General features: G+C 40.9%; 1 protein-coding gene across 25 annotated transcripts in view; it reads left to right on the top strand.

Annotated features, from left to right (window-relative positions):
• The window catches only part of DTNA (dystrobrevin alpha), a 347,196-nt gene that overhangs the window by 298,931 nt on the left and 24,086 nt on the right, over positions 1-24,179 (top strand). For all 25 annotated transcript variants that reach the window (XM_087869882.1, XM_087869883.1, XM_087869881.1 and 22 more), the window contains 4 exons: positions 8,884-8,971; positions 11,263-11,360; positions 15,284-15,397; positions 22,866-22,962. In XM_087869882.1, the coding sequence (XP_087726008.1) occupies positions 8,884-8,971; positions 11,263-11,360; positions 15,284-15,397; positions 22,866-22,962 (397 nt within the window). The remainder of the gene's footprint in view (positions 1-8,883; positions 8,972-11,262; positions 11,361-15,283; positions 15,398-22,865; positions 22,963-24,179) is intronic.

Here is a 24,179-nt window from a genome sequence, read left to right as displayed (position 1 = left end):
CGTGATGGCCACTACTCAGTCCTCATGGCCTTTACCACTTAGTATTGTTAGCCACTTCTTTGTTTCTAGAACTCTTCTCCCTGGACTGTTTCCTGCTCCGAATGTCTAGAACTGTTCTTGCAAAATTAGTACATGAGATGATTTTAGGTGATACATTGATGAGCATCTATTAGTAGTTACATATTTATCTTAATTTGTATTTTTAAAAAATATATAACCAGCACACTCGTTTCATTTTATATTATATCCTACACTTCACAAAGATAAAAATGAAAAGCTCTCTTTAGCTAACCCCATCTCTTTGTTGAAAGTTGCCCAACTTGTAGATCATACAGTTCCTCTTCTTTGTTACCTCACAGCCTCTCAAACTACAAGTGAGAAGAGTGATTGCTTTAATCTTATTCCCAATGAGTTTGGATCCCCAATGTTGTATGGTAACTGAAACAACAGAACTAAATACTGAATTACCAAAAAAAAAAAAAAAATGTATCGACAATCCTCAAAGAAGAGTATTGTCAATATAGATTCAATCATATCTGAAGGCAAAGCTGTGGTCTCATACTGTGTCCTCTTCCCCCTAATTCCGAGCACACTCCCGTCATTTCTCCCACTCTTCTTTGACCTTTTCTTAATTAAATTTATAACAAAGAAATCTCCAAAGAGGAAAGATCGCAGTTTGTCACTACCAGCCATTTTCCCTACTCGAGTGATTGATCGTATTGGCTTGATGGTCACTTAAGACAGTAAAACTGTCTCCGCAGAGACACCTCACATCTACTTGATGAAAGCTCGAGGTGATATTTATTTCGAAAACAAAGCAGAATTTAAGACTGATCAATGAAGCAGACTCCCTGTTAAGAGCTGCTGCCCTCCATATTTCTTTACATTTTTTATATTTCTTTACGCTTTTTACTCTTCTTAGAAATTTCCAACTTCTCTTTTGAATGTCTCATTTTTCTTCTCTTTCTGTTGTATGGAATTAGATCCTGACAATTCCCCACACCTGCCATGACTATGTAAATGATGTAGTGATCTCTCACCATCTCTGGCATCAGAATAGCCAATAATGCCTCACCGTCCTTTGACTCTGGTGAGATATGAAAGGGTAATAATCATAAAAGCTACCGTTTTTTAAAGCGCATGCCTCCTGTTAAGCACTGTGTAAAAACTTTATTTACATTATTTCCCCTAGTCCTTAGAGTAAGCCCATGGAGTAAATGCATTCATCCCCATTTTCTAGATAAATAAAGGAATCAATTTACAGAGTTTGCATGACTCTCCCACAGTCACATAGCTACGAAGCAGTGGATCCGGGACTTTAACCTTTATCTACCGACCCCCAAACTTCTAATCACTATGCTACATGGCCTGTTATAAAGTAAAACCTACATAAACACATGCCCACCAGAAAGGTTTCCGGGAGACTACTCCCCACTGCATCTACCGCTTATCTGTTTCCTGGAATTGCAAATCCTACTATGTTATTTTTACTTCACTTTAACAGATATGTTGAGCACATACTGGTAATACGAACGGTGATGGTTAGTGTTACCATTTTTGTATTTAGTCGATACACTGTGGTTTTCCATTTTAATTACAATCTTCCAAAGAGCAAGAATTTTGTCTTCAGTCCCTTATATCTCATCATGGCCAGAATATGAATAATAAATTTTACATTTATGAAGTGCTTCAAAAATTACAGAGCCCTTTCTTATACATTATTTGCTCACCAAAGCTCTGTAAGTTTGGATATTATTAAGTCCATTTCATTGATAAGAAAATGCTACCTCTGACACATTAAGAGTCTTATCCAAGGTCACATGCTAGCAAGGACTTGCACACAGGTCTTCTGATGCTGGGTCCCATCTATTTTCCACCCCATTCCTCAGACTCCCTGTCTGTGCACCCTTCATGAGATGGTCTGCAAACAGGAACCTAATAGCTGTTCTTGATTAAAAGATTTGTTTTTGTAATTATTCATCTGTGCTCCTGATTAACTGTGTGGAGGACTTTTCCCCATATTAAGGACTTAATACAATGGGAAACTGACTCATTTGTAAATAGTCTACTGCTAAATTAGAGAAACACTTCTGTATCCTTGCTAGTTCTGATGTGAGATAAGCCAAATAAATTCACTGTGGCTCAAGGGAAAATTCCTGCTATCTTCCTAATTCAATGAAGTTTTAAAAGCCTTCATGGTTTTCAACCACCTTCTCCAATGGGGGAGAAGGGGTATCAAGATGTAACACGGTGAGGGCTTTTCTGCCTGTCCCTAAAGCTCGTCAAGTGCTGGGCTTGCTAGTGGTTTATAGGAACCAACTGTGGCAGGCAGACTAAAAAGATCGGAAACCAGCCCAGAACTTCCAACTCTACCCATAAATATATCCTTGATACTTACCATATTCACAAGCTTCTGGCATATTACTCTCAGCTCTGAAAAGACCCCCTGTGTAAGGGAGGGAGAGAGTGCAGTTAAAAGCTACCATTAATGTCATGATCAATTACTGTCACTTAGTTATTAGACCCCTGATCACATATAAATGGGTTAAAATTTGTTCTGCCTATGTTTTTCTCAAGTACAGGAAATTATATATTTGATGCTGGTTCTAGGTTTCATATATGAGGTCTAAATTTTTATCGGCTGCCTGCTTAAAACCCTTCAGTAGATTCCCGTTGCACTTGGTTTACAACCCAGACCCTTTGCCATGGCCTACAAGCCTGTGCACGATCCAGCCCCAGCCTCACGGGCTTCTCCCACTCAATCCCAGTACTTAGCAGCATCCACTTTAAATAGCCCTAAAAACAATTCCTAAAACTGCCTCAAGACCATGATACTAGCTCTTCCCTATGCCAAGAACATTTTTCCCACTTTACCCTTGTCCTCTCCGGCCACACACATGTGCACTGGTTCCCTTTACATGTATGTGAAGGCTGCTTCTCTGGCTTCCAAACTCAGATGAAAGGCATCTCCTCAGGTAGGTCTCCCATACTAGCCTCTATCATACTGTTTATTTCATTCTTACCATAACCATGTAATCCTTAGTTGGTCAGTTGGCTGGTTGATTAGTTTACCAGCTGCCTTCTCTGTAGGGCAGGGAGCTTCTCGAACTTGTTCATTACCATGATAGCTCTGGCACCTAGCACAGTGCCTGGCACACAGTAGGTACACAATAACTATCTGTTGATGTCATGGGATATTGATGGTGCTATAGATATAAAATTCCCTCTCACCCTAAACAAAATTCTCAGAAAATCTTTTTACTAATAAAATAAATATTTTTTTACTACTTAAAAAAATCACCTATTGTAAATTAGCCCTTAGGTTAAACATTTAGTGTAGGAGTATAAAGTAGATGAAAAAGAAAAGTATTAAGCTTTACATGGAGAGCGGTGGTAAACCTGGATAAAGACAAGCTTCAGCAATTCACTGACATGGGGAAAGCAACTGATGGGGGCAAAAAATAAAATAAAATAGGGGCGCCTGGGTGGCACAGCGGTTAAGCGTCTGCCTTCAGCTCAGGGCGTGGTCCCGGCGTTATGGGATCGAGCCCCACATCAGGCTCCTCTGCTGGGAGCCTGCTTCTTCCTCTCCCACTCCCCCTGCTTGTGTTCCCTCTCTCGCTGGCTGTCTCTATCTCTGTCAAATAAATAAATAAATAATCTTTAAAAAAATAAAAAAAGAAAAAAGAAAAGAAAAGAAAAGAAAAGAAATAAACTAAAAGTGATATTGGGACAGAATTTTTTTTTTATTTGGATGTTCTCTGATCTCTTCCACTTCGTATTAGTTTGTCAGGGCTGCTATAACGACATGCCACAGACTGTATCCTAGACAACAGAAGTTTATTTTCTCACCGTGCTGGATGCTGAAAGTCCAAGACCAAGGTGCCAGCAGGGCTGATTTCTCCTAAGGTCACTCTCCCTGACCTGCAGACGGCCACCTTCTTGCTTTGTTCTCATGTGGCCTTTCCTCTGTGCACAAACATCCCTACTTCTGTTCTGCTTCTTATAAGGACGCCAGTCATGTTGGCTTAGGGCCCCACCCTTACCACTCATTTGACCTTAATTACCTCTTCAAAACCCTATCTCCAAATATAGAGGTATTCTGAGGTATTGGGGTTTAGGGCTTCAACACATGAATTTGGGGGAAGACACAATTCAATCTATGACCCACTTCACCACTAAATCCACCAAATTAAATGCCTTTAACATTTTAATGTGTAGGCTAAAACTTGACCCTTTTCAATAAAAGTTAATTTAGAAAATGTAAATGTATTACAACCTGTTGAAAGAAAAAAGAAATTATTACCTACACTCGCTGAAGGTGTCTCTTATTTATATGAATTTTCAATTCCTTATTAATACTACTCCTTTTCTTCTGTACAATGTTTAGGAGTTTTAGTTATAAAACTAGACTTCTGGGGCTCCTGGTTGGCTCAGTCGGTTAAGCATCTGCCTTCAGCTCAAGTCATGATCCCAGGGTCCTGGGTCAGACTCTACTCAGCAGGGGAATCTGCTTCTCCCTCTCCCTCTGCTCTTCCCCCCTGCTTGTGTGCTCTCTCTCTCTCTCAAATAAATAAAACATTTTTTAAAAATTTATAACTAGACTTCTGAGAAAGCGATTTCCTTAGATAGAATTCTAGAAATATGAGGAATTTTCAAGTTTGAAGAAGGTAGAATGCATGGCCTTGGGGTTATAACATAGTGAGCTGGTAAAGTCGGGGTCTCAATAAAGGTTTTGAAGGCCTCCCTACAGAGATGCCATTATCGTGGTAAATTTTATTATTATTATCCAGGAAGATTGCCATTTCATGATTTCCTGTCTTTTCCTTTTAATCCAGTCATTCAAGAGCCAACAGTTGAAGCTTTGAGTGTTAGTTCATTTCCCCCCCCCCCCCCATTCTTCAGTCCCATAAAATCACGTCCTGGCCCCCAGAATCCCTTTGCTCCTTTCCGCCCTGACTCGCTTCTGCTCACTGACTCCTGAAGGAGGCCTGAACAGGTTCCATTGCCAGAGCATTTTGCTCTCAACCAACTGCAACAGGTAGGAAATAACCTGATAAAGTAATCCTCCAATTCAGTGCAACTAGCAATGCCTTCTCAGGCAATAATCCTCCTTTCTGCTGTTTGCATTTTAATAGAAGAGTACAGGAGGCCTCATGACCTTAAAAATAAATCTCTACTGATAAAATTCCTTTCACCCATTCAGACAAATGGAAAAATACTAAGAGAAAACATGGAAGTATTTCTGCTGCCCTTTGGACCACATTATTATTTGCTGGACTGTCCCAACTGGGAAGTCAGAACAGGCTCACAGAGAAACCAGAGAAACATGAACATACCCTAGGTTCCCAGAAATCTTTTGCTAAATCACAGTTTAGTAAGCCCTACCTCAGCCGAGGCCACTTGAGTTTCCTAGAATGCCATTTTGAAATCGCTAGCAACACACACTGGCCATGCATTTAAGGTAGGAAGTGGAGAGCTTTCAAAATAATAGATTTCCCTGCTCTGAAATGCAGTCTACACAGCAGCCACTTTTTAATTCATCATGGTCTTGTAGCAAGATTACTGATTATAAAGTCTTGAAATGAATAGCCAGAGATGGAGAACGTGTTGGAATCGGTATTTCTTTAATGATTTAGGGATTATTGGCCATTCATTTTCAACTATTTGTAATTGAAGTCTTGAAATAATGGAATTTATCAGAGGAATACCTCATTCACCCTTGTATAATTTGAACATACTGAAATGGCACATGTGGACTCATAAATCGTTTGTGTGCACAAAGGGGTAATATATCACTCCACCCCTCATTCACTCAGCACTGGGGGAGGAGAGGCACGGAGGTATGAGTTATAGCTTACTAGACAGGATCCCATAACTTCACGTCTTACATCTCCAAGAGGCTTTTTTTATGTAACCTTTACATTATTTATACTTGCTGGTCATTCATGATAAAAGACACTTTTATCATGGGGGTTTTTATCAAGGTTTTTTTATTATTTATTTATGAAAACACTCACAAATGTTTTTGACAAAGTCACTTTCTGGCAAACGGATCATTGCCCTGGGCTTAGAGCAATGGGCCCTGTTGTCTACACAAACTGTGCTGAATTAGGCATATTATTTCTAATACCAGCCAGAAATGATAAACATATTAAAATCAAATTAAATTATTTCTTTGTGGAGTAGTTTTATGTTTAAAGGGAAGAGTGTGTAACTTTTTTTATTAAAGCTATAACAAGAAATTCAGTTATTATTTTTAACCACTACAAAGGGCAGACATTGTGTTCTAGAGACAAGCATCTGCTTTAAAGCATCGGTTCTCCAGAACTAACTCCTTTTGCTATTACAGTTATTTTCTTACTCCAAGTCTTTCATATGCTGATTGGAATCTCAATCGATGGGGACTGGTACCACACATATGTGAACCTGGAAACTTAGAATTTTGTGTGTTAAGGAATGTTTATAACATATCATACATGCTATATGGATATCAGTTAAATACTCATATTATTTCTTGTATCGTTTGGGGTTTATTTCATGTGTTTAGATTTTCCATTTTATTTTCAAGATCGTCTAGATCCTTGTCACTCAAGGTTGTCCTTAGACGAGCAGTGTCAACATATCTTGGAAGCTTCCTTAGGAATGCAGATTCTCAGGTTCCACCGCCCACAACTACCCCCCCAACTACAGATGAGAAACTACATTTTTTACAAGATCCCTAAGCGATAAGTATATACACTGAAGTTTGAGAAGCCCTACTCTGATGGTTGTTGGATGGGAGATGACATTTTGAAGGAGACATGAATCATTAATGAATTTGAGCAGGTTACTTAAGAGGCAAAATAACAATAATTAGGTGAGTTTGAGCACTTAATGTGTTCCAGGCCTCATACTAACTTGAAGTGTTCTACATGCATTATCTCATATGGACAAAAGGGAAGAGAAGACTTTTTCTGAGGATGGAGAAGTGACTTAGTAAATGTAGATATTCAGGAATATTCTAGGTAGTTATTGTAGCCCAGAGAAAAGGGCTAAATCTAGAGTAGAAGTATTCAGGATCAAAACAGGTATGGTTTATACATGTGAGGAGTATAAACTGGGGAAGAGATGATGAAGACAGGAATGTTTTCTGAATGACAAGAAAAAATGTTGCAGTAATGGATTCAGCCAGCCAGGGAAGAGCTGTCTGGAAGTGACACAGCTAATATTCTGGAAGCACAGAATGATTTTCACTCATCTTCTCACTTTACAACAAAGGTTAAAGGACCATGTTGCATATTTACTTTATATGTAAATACACATATAAATAAAATAAGTGTATATTACTCTATATGGATTCCAGTCTTTGCAATGGATAATTCTTACAACCTTAATATTGACATAGAAATGTATTACTTTCAGGGTATAATCATGAATATTGATTTTTTTTTCTTTAAGAAACAGGCTTAATGATAACAGGTAGGAAAAATAAATGGAGGAGAATATATTTAGGGATGAGAAAAACTAGTTTCTAATCTTGATTCTGACCCAATACTCACCATAATAACTGATAAACTAAACTATAATCAACTAGTCTGTTAACAAAAATGATGTTACTGGTATGTTTCATAGAATTGTTTTAATGGCATGCAAAACTTAGTCTTGAATGAAGGGCCTTCTGAAATTTGGGAGAGTTGATAATGCTTCTATTTGCTTTAGTTTTTTAGGGACTCAGATCATTCTTATTCTAGTATGAACAATTTCTATAATTATACGAGACAATAAACAATTCCCATTAATGTCATTAGAAACCATTGCTATAATTCCATTTTTCTAGAAGTAGATATAAAATGGCAAGTTACCTGAACAGGAATATTATAGATAACAATTTGTATTAGTTATCTATTGCCACATGACAAATTATCCAAAAGCTCAGCAGCTTAAAGGAACAAACATTTACTGTCCCACAGTGGGTCAGGAATCCAGCTAGGTGCCTGTGGCTCAAGCATTTTCATGAGGTTGCCATCAAGCTGTTGACTGGGGCTGCTATCTTACCTAAAGGCTCTACCTGTGAGCTTTCATTCACAAAGTTATTATTGGCTAGCTTCAGTTCCCTATCACATGGGCCTGTCCACGGGCTGCCTTATGACATGGCAGCTAGCTTCCCAAAGAGCAAGGAATCCAAATGAGCTCAAGAGAGAGAAACCATGCTCAAGATGGAAACCATGGTCTTCTTTATAGACTAATCTTGGAAGTGAAATTCCATTATTTCTACTCTAGTCTATTCATTAAAAGCAAGCCAGTAAGCCCAGCCCATACCAAAGGAAGATTACACACAAATGTAAATGCCAGGAGGTGGTGATCACTGCAGGCTGACCACAATTGTGTTGTTGTTGTTGTTGTTGTTGTTGTCGTCATGTAGGCTCCATGCTGGATGTAGAACCCAACGTGGGGCTGACTCAGAACTCTGAGGTCAAGACCTGAGCTGAGATCAAGAGTTGGACTCTTAACCAACTGAGCCACCCAGGCGCCCCACAATTGGTGGGGGGAGGGTTGTGTCTTGCTTCCATATTTTTGGATATATAAATAAAAATGTTACAGGCAATAAAATTAAAGAGAAAATATTCTTTTATCACACATGTTGATGAGAAAAGTCACTCTTCTTTGGAATTTTCTTAGTAAGACATTGAATCGACTGAAGACAGGATTTATTAATGAAACTTTCTGGCCACATATTAGATCATGTCATGAATCCAAGTCTGAGATCATTAACCTAACAGGGTTTTGTATAGCTTTCAAATTTTTGCACCGAAAAATTGAAATAGCAAACCCCCCTGGCAGTGACAGGAACACATCAATCTCTCTCATTGCCTAACAGTCTCCTTGCTCTGTTCTCAATAGTATGCTTGAGAGTTCAAACCGGCTTGATGAAGAACACAGGCTGATCGCCAGGTACGCGGCAAGACTGGCAGCAGAGTCCACTTCGTCTGTAAGTAGTTTGAGTGAGGGGCTGTCATTCGTGTTCCCTGTTATCTTGCTGGTGGGTTCCACGACCACAGGGCTGAGGCGGTGTTACAGGATGACCTGCAGGACCTAAACACGAGCCTTCCCCTGCTTCCATTTGCCCGTCTCCAGCTAGGGTTCTGGTACGGCAGAAATCGTAGCTTCGATATTCAGTTACGACATTGCTGCACCAGCCTAACCCCTGATTTCTCTGGATAATTCCTGATCTGTTAGTAGAAAGAGCAAAGCAAAAACTCAGATCCAAAACTGGCTCAGATAAGTTTCTACTTTTATCAATATGTAATAGATAAGAGAAACCAAAAATTACATAATGAAATCAGAGGGAAAACCTGGATCACAGGTCAAAGCTGCCATCCGCCAGACTTAGCTACAGGAAGCCGTTTAGGACATAAAACCTAGGACCTCAAATCTCTTCATTAGCAACACAGATCATTTCTTCGTTAAAAGAAATGCTAATTAAAAATCATAGAAAAGCTTTATAAAAGCCAGACATTTTACCAAGCTTAACCTTTCCTACAGTCATGTATCTGGACATTAAAAAGCAGGCTGAGGTTTTCCATGTCTTTCTGGCCTTAGTCAATCAGTGCCAATTTTAAAACTTGGCCTTCTTTAGTGGAAAGATTGATTGTGATTTTTAAAATTTGTTTAAAAATCAATTGAGGAATTTCAACAATGTACTGTAGAGCAAGGAAAGCAAGGGGCAGGGAACTATACATAATCTGACCCTGCTTTTATAAAACAATGACAAATTACACCTTCATTAAATAAACCCGACTTAAATATATGCATATATTTAAATACAGTGTGTGATTTCATGAATATACCTATGTAAATGTGCATACATAGGTAAAAGTTGACTCTTATTTGGAAATCTGAAAATCAGTCCATCCTTATTATAAAAAATTCTCTTACAATTAAAATGTTTGCATTTTGTAAAAGAACTTGTTTAATAAAACACTACTTTGATTTTACAACAAAAATGCATATATAAATACATATATATGTATATGCATATATAATCATATACAATACTTTTATGTATAGGTGTATTTAGTCAGGGGTTAATTTGTATATATATCTATGTATATAATTTGTTAAGATTAATATGTGTGTGTGTTCATGTGTGTGTATATATATATATGGCAAAAGCTATGACTGTATATACACCAGTTGTTAAAGCTGGCTGCATGACCTGGAATGATGAGTGGTATGGCATGAATGTGGAGGAAGGATGTGTATATCCATCAATGTAAATTACATATATGGATAAAGAAATGCTTAAAGTATATTGACCAAAAGAGGAAGAAAAGAAAATCCTAGTAACTATGGTTTTAAAACTATGAAATTTTTCATTGTAAATTACAGTGACTGGACAGTAATTCTAGAGAGGTGTCTCAACAGGGAAGTATTTTTTACACCCATCTGTATTGAGAGAATTGTCACAATGGAGACAGCACAGCAAGAATGAAATAGATCCCAAAAACTTTAAGTCAGAAAGCTACAAAACAGGGGCTCCTGGGTGGCTCAGTCAGTTGGGCATCAGAATCTTGATTTTGGCTCAGGGCATGATCTCAGGGTCATGACACTGAGCCATGCATAGGTCTCCATGCTCAGCAGGGAGTCTGCTTGAGGATTCTCTCTCTCCCTCTCCCTCTGCCCCTCCCTGTACTCTCTCTCTTTCTCAGTCTTTCTCTTTGTAAATAAATCTTTAAAAAGCGGGACGGGGGGGGGGGGGAGGTGCACCTGGGTGGTGCAATTGGTTAAGCATCCAACTCTTGATTTCAGCTCAGGTCCTGATCTCAGAGTCGTGAGATCAAGCCCCATGTTGGGCTCTGCGCTCAGCACAGAGTATGCTTGGGATTCTCTCTCTCTCTCTCCCTCTGCCCCTCCCCACCTCTCTCTCTCTCTCTCTCTCTCTCTCTCGCACGCTTTCAAATACATAAATAAAACTCTTTTTTAAAAAAAGTTTTAAAAAGCATTAAAAAAAAGAAGAAGAAAATTACAAAATGATTTCTTCTGTGTTTTGTCTATTTATTTGTCTATTCTTTGCCAAAGAATCCTGTTCTGGTATCCTCCAGATTCATAAAAAAGTTGGTCCTTAGGAGATGAATGGCAATGTCATGTATTTGCTTTTCGTGTTTTGATAGAAATAATTTTTTCTTTCACGTCTGCCTATCTCATGCTCCCTGTCTTCTCGAGCACACACGGTTTCCATTCCCAATGTTAAGTAGCGTCAACCACGTGTTGGCTTTGCAGCAACCGACTCAGCCGCGGAGTGCGCCTGACATCTCCTTCACCATCGATGCAAACAAGCAGCAGAGGCAACTGATCGCAGAGCTCGAGAACAAGAACAGGTAAGGCTTGTTAGACACCCTGGCGCTTTGCATCGGAGTGTTTGCTCGCGGAAAGCTTGCAGTTAGCGCTTTAAAATATCCAGGTGTTTCAGCTGGGTGCTTATTTAAAGGATGACACCTTTCGTCAGTGATGTGGGCTTCAGAGAAGCAGGTCTTTAGATTGTAGATCTTCGAAAGCTTCATGAGACAAGACAGTCCTGAGATCCCAGTGCAATCACTGCTTTCTCTCTAGACAGCCTCATTTCCCTTGTACCGACTTTTGTTAAGAAGCTAACTCATGGCCACCGGGAGACAAATGGAGGTCCTTGTAAGGGAGGGTCCTTGTAAGGACCCCGGGCCAAAAGAGGCATGTGGACTGACACTACTGGCCCCCAGTTGCTCAAGCCAAACACCCAGAGGTCCAGTCCATCAGCAGGCTTTTCTTTATTCAACAGATGGACTCACAGCTGATCGCAACAACATACCCCAAACCGCCCACTCCATTTCCGCCATTACCACCAACCCAGCCCGTCACTGTGTAAAACACAAGTCATACCAGGTTATTTTCTGTTCAAAACCCTCTGATGAGTTTCTGTCACACTCTGACTAAAACCCACCCCTCTTACCATGGTCTGCAAGGTCTGACTGGGTCTGAGTCCTACCCAGCTTTCCAGCCTCAGCAAACCCTGCTCATTATTTACAGCCTCTGCACTCATTGTTCTGTCAGCTTAGAGAGCTCTTCCTTCCGGTCTCTCCATGGATGGGCCCTTCTCATCATTCAGGTCTCTGCTCACAAGACTGCCTGTCTGATTTTGCCCCTGACCCCCTACGCCAGAAACCGCTATCACAGCTCTGTGTGCATGTGTGTGTGTGTGTGTGTGTATGACATCACTGTCGGAAACAACTGCATCTATGTGTTGTCTTCCTTGCATATTGTCTCTCTTTCCTGACTGTAGTGGAAGTTCTTTCAGACCAGAGGCCGTGCCAAATGGCCCCTGGATTCCAGAACCATGGTTAGGAAGCTGTAGAAGCGCAGTAAATAAATACTGAGTAAGAAAATAATAAATAGAGGAGTTAGATCCCAAACTCCATACTGAGTACGTCCAACATGGGAGCAACTTGTACATTCTGTATTTCTTAGAAGAACACCAAAATGTCTTACCACTGAATCCCATTCTTAGACACTGATGTCACCTCTGAGATCAAACTGAATAGAGGACACGGTTAGGATCGTAGTTTCTTGCCTATAGAGTTTGACCTGAAAATTTCAGGATAAATGGTCAAAGTATTTTTTGTAAAGTTCTATGGACAGGGGTGCCTGGGTAGCTCAGTGGGTTAAGCATCTGTCTTCAGCTCAGGTCATGATCCCAGGGTCCTGGGATTGAGCCTCGCATCGGGCTCCCTCTGCCTCTGCCGCTCCCCCTGCTTGTGCTCTCTCTCTCTATCAAATAAATAAAATCTTAAAAAATAATAAAGTTCTATGGACAAAAATTTAAAGGAAGGTACAAACTTGGTTGGCACATTTTCATGTTCTTAGAGGGAAAGAAAAACTAAAGTGAAAACTCGCAAGCCCACAAATACCTTATTTTGGTTGCAGTGTTCACCTGCTTTCCCACCTCTCCAAAGCACTTTATTTTCCCTTCCAATCCTCTGCTCCACTCAGCATGAGGAGAAATCAGGACTTCCCTTAAGGAAATACCCCAGGCAGGAATATCTGCCTCTATGTGGGATTCCAAAATCAACAAGAAGCACCATGAATGTTCTAATGGTTCTGGTTGTCCTGGGCTACCACTCTTATTGCTTGTTTCCAAGGTGTTTCTGGATTTTATACTCTCTGAATGCATGTTTTAGGACCAGAGAGAGAATAAAGAAATAGGAGTGAGAACAGATGGCAGAAAGAGAAGTTCATCCTGTCCCTTAGTGCTTTCATGGCCCATAGAGTTCCCCACCCCACGTCTGAAGAGCATCTAGTCCATCCTGAACACATTTCTCTAAACCAGCAGCCTCATGCCCTCCAAAGACCCCAGAACCACATCCCAGAAACTTATCCAGGTCCCACTCCTGCACCATGGGAATTCACCCCAGGGATCCCGTGGTCTCCAAGGTGACAATTAACCCACGAATCAGATCTCTGAGCTTCAGGGAAGGATAGAGTTCCTCACTTCACTTTATGACTACCCTAGGTAGTGGACATTTCACAAGGATCTTAGAAGATAATGCTTCCTCATTGGGAGGAGCCAGTTGGAATTGGTGCTAGGAGTAGCAGGACTCTTCATATTATGATGCATAAGTCACAGCCTGCATAGGCTACACCTGTCAGAGCAAGTACCAAAGACTTTGGAGCCAAGCAGCCTGAGTTCAAATCACTCCTACCACCTATTTGTTTTTGAACTTGGGGGAGTCATTTAACTGGCCTGTGCTTTGATTTCCTTATTCATGAGACAGATAATAGTAGTACCCACATATAAAATGATTTGTATGAGGATTAAATAAAATAAGATGAAAGAAGAGAGCATCCTTCCTGGGTAGAGACTAAGTACTCAATGCTCTTTACATATCTTACCATTATTTTCCTTATCAGAGCTGCTTCTCTCTTTTTCTTCCTTAGGCTAAATGCTTCATCGTGGTTTCGTCCTTGGAACCAACAAGGAGAACTAGAGGGAGTCATAGAATATCAGGATATTAGCCCTGGAGGAGATCTTTGAAATCCCAGCTTACTGATTTTCAGGCTGAGCTCTGTAAACCCCGGGGGCTCTGTGGTGCCCGAAGAGGGGGGAGGAAGGGCTTGCAGCTCAGGGCCCACCCTTTCTTTCATCAGAGCAACTCCCTTTTAATCATTTGATGCATTGACTTTCCATAGAAAATTTCTCTTAAAGAAAGGTTTCCACCATGGAACACCAAGGGGGACAGAAAAAGGTGGGAAAACACTGAATTTTAGTTCAATCTTCTCACTGTACCCACGAGAGTCAATTATTGACTGATGATTGGCTTCTTAAGTCTGCTGTGTTTATGAAGCAAGCAGTTGTAAATCAGCCCTTCAGATGGAAAGCCATCCCCCTCGCTCACCAAGTTCACCTTCCACTCCTTGCTGCTTTGTTCTTATTGTCTGTCTCTTGTGCATTTTGCTGGGTGGGAGACTGACCCCTCCTCCAGGAATACGTGACTTGTAACCTTGCTTAATGCTTCTAACTCACTTAGGGGTAATTTGCCTTGCACAAGTCACCTATCCTTTATGGCCGGCCTAATGTTCACCTCAGCGCGGGGCAGCCTGGGCTCCAACATCAATAATAGACTGACACATCTCACCCCGGACAGAGGTCACGCCGATAACACTCCTATGTAACACACTCAATTACAGTGAATCCTTTTAAAAGCACTTCCCCTCAAAGGCTACCCTCATTGAGATCCATTGTTAAGGCCGAAAATGCTAAGAAAAAGAAAACGAATTTTGCCTAACGGGGGGCTTCTCAGATAAATTCAGTGAGAGGAATCTCATTCCTGGTGAGAGAATGGGGTTATTTAGTTTTGTGAAATGAACACCATTTATCCTTATTTTCCCCCCAAGCACCTCTTCCTTGGTAGCTGCAAGGACTTCATGCTGTCCGACTGTGATCACCAGTAATCGGAAGGCACATTTTTGCTCCGAAGCAGCGCACTTTTCAGAGTTGAACACATTACCACAGCATTATGTTACTTACGAGAGAGGTGATTAGGTCCTGGCGAGAACCCTCAGCTTGAAGGCTCCAGCCCCATGTGCACTCGGAACGTGCTGGAGCCGGAGATCGGCCATCGGGGCCCCCCTTGCCCCAGCCAATAGCTCGTAAACATGGTTAGCGAGGCTGGCATCCGCTCTGAAACCCGGATGACCCGGCGCGGTTGTTAGTATCCTGGATATCCTGGACGTGGACTGACCCTCGGTTCTTACCTTCTTCCTCTCTCCCAAGAGAAATCTTACAGGAGATCCAGCGGCTGCGGCTAGAGCATGAACAAGCTTCTCAGCCCACCCCAGAGAAGGCCCAGCAGAACCCCACTCTGCTGGCGGAACTCCGGCTCCTCAGGTAAGAGCGGGGCCCGAGGCCTGTCGGGAGTGCAAGTGACGGGGACCTTCAAAACAGTCCGGCGGCGTCTCACCAGAAGACAGTCCTGAGCCACCATAGCTGCTGACACATGTGTGCTTTTTCTTTTAATAGCACGTCCCCAGTGGCTGGTATTTGGGGGTGTCAAGGAGACGCTGTTTATATTTTATTCTTTCATTCGACACAGAGAAGGGCAAGCAGCGCTCTTTAGAAACAAAATCTCTCGCCGGAAAAAGTGCGAACTCCACTCTTTCTCGTTATTTGCAGTGTCGACAACGTGTTTATGATACAAGTGGTCAACAAAACAAACACAGAAACAGCTAAATAAATATCACAGGTTTTTACACTTAAAAATTGACCGATAAGCCGTAAACAGGAGTCTGATTTTCTCTAAATCTCGGTCTGTAATGGCTTTACGTGCAGACCTTAAAAAACAGACTTCATACCTTCTTGCTCTGCAGATGAATTAAAACGCCTGGCGACATCTGGTCTGGCACCATAAAACACGTGAAATTGAAAGGACTTTAGAAGGTCATCTGGTTCCACCCCTGAATTTCCGCGCCCTTCCCCCAGTCAGAAAGGTAGACAGCCGCCGAGGGCCCCCGCGCCTCCCACCGTGCCCGGGGGCCGAAGGATGGGTGCCGTTTGCCTCTTAGAAATGGCATATTTCACGAGGCGCCTGACTTCTTTCCATCTTCCTTTGCGGGTGCCGAGGACATTCCAGGTTTACCGAAGTCTGAGGCGTACTTTTTATAGGAAGTACAGAAGCCTCTTCTCAGAAACCGTGTCAGAATTCGAGTGCCGTTCACTTCTTCCATACAAACAACTACATAAAAACAGGTTGTGTATGGCTCTGTGTGGATTTTACCGTGGACGTTTCTGGGGGTTCCATCCCAGCCCTGCTCTTCAGACATGTTAACATCTGGGTACCGCGGCCGGCCGGCCCGGCCTGCTCTCAGCGAGGCCCAGGCTCGCTCTCCCCAGGCCCGTGCACCTGGCTAGACGGCAGAGCCACCAAAGGCCTGAGTTATAGAAAGGAGGGCTATGGAAGCTGCGACCCGTGGGAGGTGAAGAAATCATGTCATACTTTCAAATAACAAAATAATTTAATGGAAGAATGAGAAATTCTTCCTTTTCAAATGATACCATCTCTGGTCTTACCTTCAGGGAGATGTATTAGAAATCCTTGCACATCCTACTAAACCATCTCCCAGAAGAGATCAACATGGAAAGAAGGAAAAAGTGATATTTCATATCATCCTCCTCAAAGGCATATAAAAGTAAATGCCTGCTTGAAAGAATTTTTGCCTAATACGATTATGTAGGCCCTCCGGGCTCGCAAGTTGCAAGCCTAACATACACAGAAATATACCTGAATAAACCAACTTAGAAATGGAGTAATCATTCATCTACACATCAAGGTACCTTGTCTCTGCCTGAAATGTTCTTCATACCTCTTCCGTTGATTGTCCCATTCTCTGTTGGAGGCATAATGACTAGGAATTTTTCATAAATGTTTTCATCAGATCCCCTCCTTAGCATTTGCTTTCAAAAGTCTTTGGTTCCATTTGGATGATACAGTCTGGGAAGGTACCTCAATGTGCCTTGGTCACTAATGATAGTTTTCCAACTGATACTTCTTCCCTCCTTGACGTTGCTATCTTGGAATACACTGATAATTCCGACCGCCCTCCTGGCCCTGCCTGGTGGGCACTCAGCCAAGCCCAAGCCTATGCTAAGGAGTCTGGCTCTGTGAGAAACTTCAGTATTGTGGGTGCTCACTGTCAGCCGATGGCCCATACCTGAGGCTAGAGGCCTGAGGCCCGAAACACCTAAATCCCATTGGATTTGCCTGCCTGTCTCCATATTCCACACATTTCTTCTACCTGGATATTTCTCTAGATAATTATAAGCCACTGATTCCATGCTAAGCACTTGCACAATTTGGGGATTTCACGGATACCCTGACATCCCAGGTTAAGAGACCTCCTTTGGGTATTCTGACTTTAATTCTTTAGATGTTTCAGACTCCAAAACAATGGCCTCTTGCACAGTTACTTTGGCCTTAGTTCACACGGAGGGGTGGCCATTTGAAGCAGCCATGGGAACTCACTGATAGAGATCTTCTCTGTCCATCACAGCCTGCCTGGGTCTCTTCTTGAGAAACCAAGACAAGAAATTTCTTCCAGCTGGGGAACAGGCGAGGGGACAAAGGAGCAGAGCTCTGCTTTTCACGAACACATAGTTTATTTTTATCTTAAAAGCACTATGACCTTTCTAAATAATCACATTTCCATTTTCACATTAACCACACAAGAGCTGCGAGCCAGGTTTGCAACCCAGATCTGGCAACTGAATGGGATTAGATGATGGGCATTTCTGCGTACTAATCTGACACTTCCTATGCACTAAAGCTCTTTATACACTGTCCCAGGTAATTGCTGTAACAAAGCTGGGAGATGGACACTATTACTATACTCTTTTTATAGGTATAGAAACAGATTCACAGAAGCTAAATAATTTGCCCAAGATCCCACACAGTGAGTAGTACGTGTGGATTCCATCTCCTCTTCTTGGGTCTTAATGATCCCCTGTTGGACTGTTATTACTCAATTGATTCCTGGCCTCTGGTCCATCTACACTGCTATCAGATTTATCTTTCCTCGTTTTATTATCCATTTACTCCATTCAGCAAATATTTCTAAAATGCAGTATGCCCAGAATTGAGTTGAAAAAGATACTGTCCTTTTCTTGCAGAATGTGTGGTCCAGTAGGAAATGACATAAAGCAAATAACCGCACAAATAGGAAGATAATTATAAACTGAGATAAGTGCTATAAGGGATCTTACTTTTAAATAGAGACATAATTATCAAAGCCGCCCTTCACTGTGGTCAGAAAAGGCTACCATGAAGAAGGATTGTTTGAGTTGAAGTATGAAATATGAATACATAGGGAATGGGGATTAAGAGTAGCAGAGGGGGGGCACCTGGGTGGCGCCTGGGTGGCGCAGTCGTTAAGCGTCTGCCTTCGGCTCAGGGCGTGATCCCGGCGTTCCGGGATCGAGCCCCACATCGGGCTCCTCCACTAGGAGCCTGCTTCTTCCTCTCCCACTCCCCCTGCTTGTGTTCCCTCTCTCGCTGGCTGTCTCTCTCAAATAAATAAATAAATAAATAAATAAATAAATAAATAAATAAATCTTAAAAAAAAAAAAAAAAGAGTAGCAGAGGGGCTGGAACAGCTGGTGAAGGGTCCCCTGGAAGAGAGAGACCCCATGCACAAAGACCAAATGGCAGGAGCGAATCCGGCACGTTTTTAGGAACTGAAAGTTCCAATAGGCCTAGAATGCGTGAATGAAGGGATGTATGATAAGAGATGGAGCTGAAGATGTAGGTCGGGGCAGGCCATGATGCCGTGTGGCCTCACAGACCACAGCTGTTAATCCTACAACAGGAAACCATGAAGGATGATAGTTACATATGGAGCCAATACGGGAGTTAGATTGTAAAGTCAGACTCACATGAATCAGAGATCTTACTCCAGTATGGAGTTTTACTAATCAATTCAAGAATACAGGCAATCAAGAGGCACAGATGAAGTGGAGAAAGGTCTGGAACATTCCATATGGTCCCCGAGGTCTTTCCCTTCTATGATTGGGTAGAGTTTTTGAGGGAAATTTTGCAAGTTTATCTAGCGAGCCTTCCTTCAATTTCCACCACCATTTGGAACTGGACTCTTCTTTGGAATCACCATATACAGCAATTTGTTTGAATTTTTATTGTGTGCTCACCATCATTGTTTTGAGCTTATTTACTTCTCTTCCTCTTTCGCCCAAGGACAAAATCATATCCTACTCATTATGTTATTTACAGTGTCTTAAAACAAAAGTGCTGTGTGGATGTTTGTGGGATGAATGGATAAGCTGCAAAACTTGAAGGGATCGCTACAGAACTGTGTTTGCAAAGACAATACCATCTTGCAGGATGAAGAAAACATTTATTAAAACTGTGAAGCAACTAACTTCACGCTACAAATCTCAAGGGGGACAAAAGTATAATTTCCATATCTATACCTTGCCCAAAAAAAAAGCATTTTATTTTATACCCCCAAAATTATATTCTTTCCAATGTATATAAAAATATTCTTGATGAAAACTTGCTAGTATAAGGTGACTTTTTTTGTTCTGTTAATTAAAGATGAAAGTATAATCTCTGATGCCAGCCTGTGGTTTCCAGAGTTGACTTTAATAGACCAGTGTGATTGTTTAATTATTTTTGGGAAACAACATAACGTTGAGTACTTTTTGTTTTACCACAAAGTGATATATTTTTAAAACTACCGCTGTCTCTTCTCACAGCAGTTTCATGAATGCCAGTATATTTTTTAACTTTTTACTTTAAAACAATGCTAAGCCTACGAAAGAGTTGTAAGAATATCACAATGAGTGTCCTTCTATACTTCACCTAGAGATTGCAAACATTTTACCACATCCTTCTCTATTTCCCTCTATATGTTAATATGTAACAATTACATACACATTTGTGATGAGTCGTTTGAGAGTAAGTTGCAGACATCATAACCCTTTACCCCTAAGTACTCCTGTGTATGTTTCCTAAGTAAAAATGTATTCTCTTATATAACCATGACACCATCATCATATTCAGGCAAGTTAATATTGACATTTATTATTATCTAATAGACGATCATATTAAAATTTTGCCTGTTGTCCCAACACCGTTCTAAGAGAAAGTAGGGTTTTTTTTTTTAAAGATTTTATTTATTTATTTGAGAGGAAGACAGCACGAGCGAGAAGGGCAGAAGGGGATGGTGAGAGAGAATCTCAGGCAGATTCCATGCTGAGTGCAGAGCCCAATGCAGGGCTCGATCCCAGCACCCTGAGATCATGACTTGAGCTGAAACCAAGAGTTAGACGCTTAACCAACTGAGCCAGCCAGATGCCCCAAGAGAAAGTGGGTTTTATTTTATTTTTTTTTAAGATTTTATTTATTTATTTGACAGAGAGAGAGACAGCCAGCAAGAGAGGGAACACAAGCAGGGGGAGTGGGAGAGGAAGAAGCAGGCTCCCAGCGGAGGAGCCTGATGTGGGGCTCGATCCCAGAACGCCGGGATCACGCCCTGAGCCGAAGGCAGACGCTTAACCGCTGTGCCACCCAGGAACCCTGAGAAAGTGGTTTTTAACACACGTGAAAAATTAGAAATAATCTGGCAGGATCTCAGAACAGAAGGCACCCCTTTAGAGATGTAGCACATTAAGCTCTATGAGAATAAAATCACTACTTAGTCCTTGTTTTCTTGTTCCTACTTGGAACCATAGAAGCTGCACCACATGTTTGTTAATCAGACCCATGTTTGGTAGCCACTTACAGAGAAGATTAAATAAACACTTAGTGAATTTTTTTATTAAGTGAATTTTATTAAGTGAATTTTCTTAAAAAATTGAATTTAATAAAATGCATGAAAGAGTAGATGTAGGGGCACCTGGGGGGCTCAGTCAGTTAAGCGTCTGCCTTCAGCTCAGGTCATGATCTTGTGGTCCTGGGATCGAGCCCCGCCTTGGGCTCTCTGCTCAGCGGGAGTCTGCTTCTCCTTCTCCCTCTGTGCTCTCTCTCTCTCCCTCTCTTGTCCTCTCTCAAATAAGTAAATAAAATCTTTAAAAAAAGAGTAGATGTCATGTTTTGAAAGAATACTACTATAAGGAAAAAGTACAAACAAGTTTTAATGTTGATTAATTCTAAATTAATACCAGTTAATTTTCTCTCATAGTTTGTAGATGGCTTTCTTGGTATTTCTTACCTACACTATTGGGATTTTACTGCAACCCTCTTCACAAAGTGCTCCTCTGACCAAAACTCCAAAAATTACGAAGCAATATCTAGAAGAGAACTGGAAATACATCAGAAACATTCTCTATCCTTCCACCAAGCCCTATCGTGGGTATATTTGGAACACGATGTGCAGACAAGGTCAAAGATAAAACAGCTAGTGGATTTGTCATTGAAGATTATTTTTGAATGGAGCAAGGCTTTAAAATTAGAATGTTGCTGCCTTGGAAGACAAAGACTAAAATAAGATACCATTAAAGTCTATAAAATCATGATGTTCCTTGTCCTTCGGGATTCAGAAAAGAGGCAATTGTAAAGAAAATCAAAGGAAGGAATGCTCTGAGAGTAGGCCTTAAGTGGGCAATAAAAGCCAAAAATACAAATATATGCAAAAAGAGTTGAGACATGTTTATAAATTTTAAATTCATAAATCATTAGAGAAAGCCTATATCAAATCAAATTAGAAATGTTTCATTAATATCCATAACCCATCCTCCTACAAAATATCTTTCAATTGGATGAGTCATTGACCTATGTCAGCGTGACATTTTTATATTGTCAGTTTTTCATTTCAGAGTCTCTGCTGTAGCTCCACTTAATATTGTGTCAATGCCATTGAGACCAGTCTCAATATCCATTCATACATTAACCCATGGCTAAAGCATCCATGCACTTCTAAAATATAAGTTCCAATATCTCAAACTCAGATGGAAGCCTTTGGGGCAAGGGAAAAAACTGTATGTATTATTCACTAATGATCATGAAATAATAGATTTGAAATAGACTTGAAAAGTATACATAGGCATCAGAAATGTGAACCATTAATATTCTTCCCCATTGTGTTTCATTTCTTTTCTCTTTTTCAAAGGTATTTTTGGTACCTCTTAGTGTCAATATATATGATAAGTAGAGATTGTCCTTTGTGGTTTTCATTCTTGCTGACAGTTTAATAGAAGTTCTGCAAAACAAACAAAATTAAACAAACACAAATCTTATAGGTTATTTTCAGTTAGAACAATTGTGTAGGAACTCCTTTATTCTGACTTTGCTTTATAGAAAGTCAAACCCAAAGCAGAAAACTTAAACTGACTATAAAAACTCTATACTATGAGTATTTCACCTCTGAAACCCACCACATTACACACAAAGAATGAAAGAAATGGAAAATAAACTTTTAAAATCCAATTTCCAAATACTCAGGTATTGGTATTTCCTTTGAGATTTACAAAAGGGTCCTTGGGTTTGGAGGATCTATGAGATTGACCCTTTTCAGTGACAGTTTGGTTTTTGTTTGTTGTCTCAGGGAGCCCAGTGGCAGAGCACAGGGCCCAGGACATAGTAAGCATTCAGAAAAGATTTCATTTAGTGGTTAATTCAAGGTGGAAGGGGGGCAAGATCCAATAGGATTCTAATTCTATTTTAGTATGACTTCTAACAAACAAATGTACACCTTGTGTTCATTCATTTGACAACATCTCCGTGCCTGGAAACCATGTCAGAGATCCCAAGATGCCCTTTTCCTGGTGGTCCACTACTACCACAAGACTGAGAAATGTGATCAGCTCAGTGAGTTTTATGCTGTTCTGATGACAAATGCTTCTTTCTTAGACAGCGCAAGGATGAGCTGGAACAGAGAATGTCTGCTCTCCAGGAGAGCCGGAGAGAGCTAATGGTCCAGTTAGAAGGTCTCATGAAGCTACTAAAGGTAAGATGTTCAAATAAATATTTCCTAGACCTCTGACTATGGCATTTGTAAAAATCTTTCACATATAATGTGCAATGGTTTTTCCAATGACTATATGTGATTAACCCCAAGATATGGCTTTAGTCTCAGATACAGGATCTTTTCTTAGACACATCAAATGATAGCAGTCAATGACAAGGCACATTCTTATCCATTTCCTGGAACCAGACCACTGAGGACCTTCAAAGGACAACTGGCTCATTTCCAGTTCCTATGTCCTTGAAAATGATAAAACTGCATTTAGTTAGGAATACGTAACATTTGATAGCTTCAGTAATTCTGAATAAAGTGAACAGAAGCTAATGTCTAATTCAGAAAATAAAGACATAGTCATGAAATTTTGGGGGTGACTATAGTTTTAAGACGAGTAACTGTTAACTTCAGTGAAATATTGTATCTCATCTGTGTGACTTTAACTTCTATCAAGTCTCAAATGCAAACTAAATAGGCATTTGCTCTCTGCAGGTAGAGTGTTTAATAAGACGACCTAGGGAAGTGATGTTATTCTCACTGGGAAGTAGCATTCTTCCCTTCGTAAATCCCTATTCCCTTCTTCAGTATATACTAAATCACATTCCAAGTCGCAACGAGACTAATGATGGCCCCTTGGCCACAGTCGGCTCAGTAGACGAGTCAGTGCTATGTGGTCATCCTGCCTGGTGTAGACAAGCAGAAACCACTGCGGATTGGAACCGGGACTTGCCAAAGGCAGGAACTGAAACTTCTGATGGGGAGAGGAAGGCCAGGTCCCTGGGGCAGCTCACCTGTGAGACAGACGTCCATGTTTTCAGTCCCTGGGTCGCCCGCCTCCCTGACACACCATCATTTATTGTTTCTCCCTTCCTCTTTTGCTTTCTTTCCTTTTTTTCTCTCTTCCTTCTTGCTTTCTTCCTTTCTTTTATTTATTTAACAAATACTCGTTAAAACCTGTGTCCTGGCACGGATATAAGCGTGACACTCCCTTCTTTTGTTTTCTCTGCTCTTTTTTCTTAATTCTTTAGTCAACTTTTCCTGCCATCAGTGTTGGGAATGCTTTATCTTCTCTAAACAAAATCTCCTTTTCAGTGTATTAGACACGTAAGGCGTAGAACTCGGTTTTTGTTTTACTGTAGGCCTAGATAACTAAGAACCTCTTATTGTTTCTGCCCTATTAGCTCATTGGATGATCCAGAAAAGCT

Source organism: Ursus americanus, chromosome 19 (genome assembly GCF_024610735.1).
Source record: "Ursus americanus isolate L20-20 chromosome 19, mUrsAme1.1.p, whole genome shotgun sequence".
NCBI classification, from domain to species: Eukaryota; Metazoa; Chordata; class Mammalia; order Carnivora; family Ursidae; genus Ursus; species Ursus americanus.
Note: the sequence above shows the minus strand (reverse complement) of the source record. Positions and strands in the feature narration are given on the sequence as shown.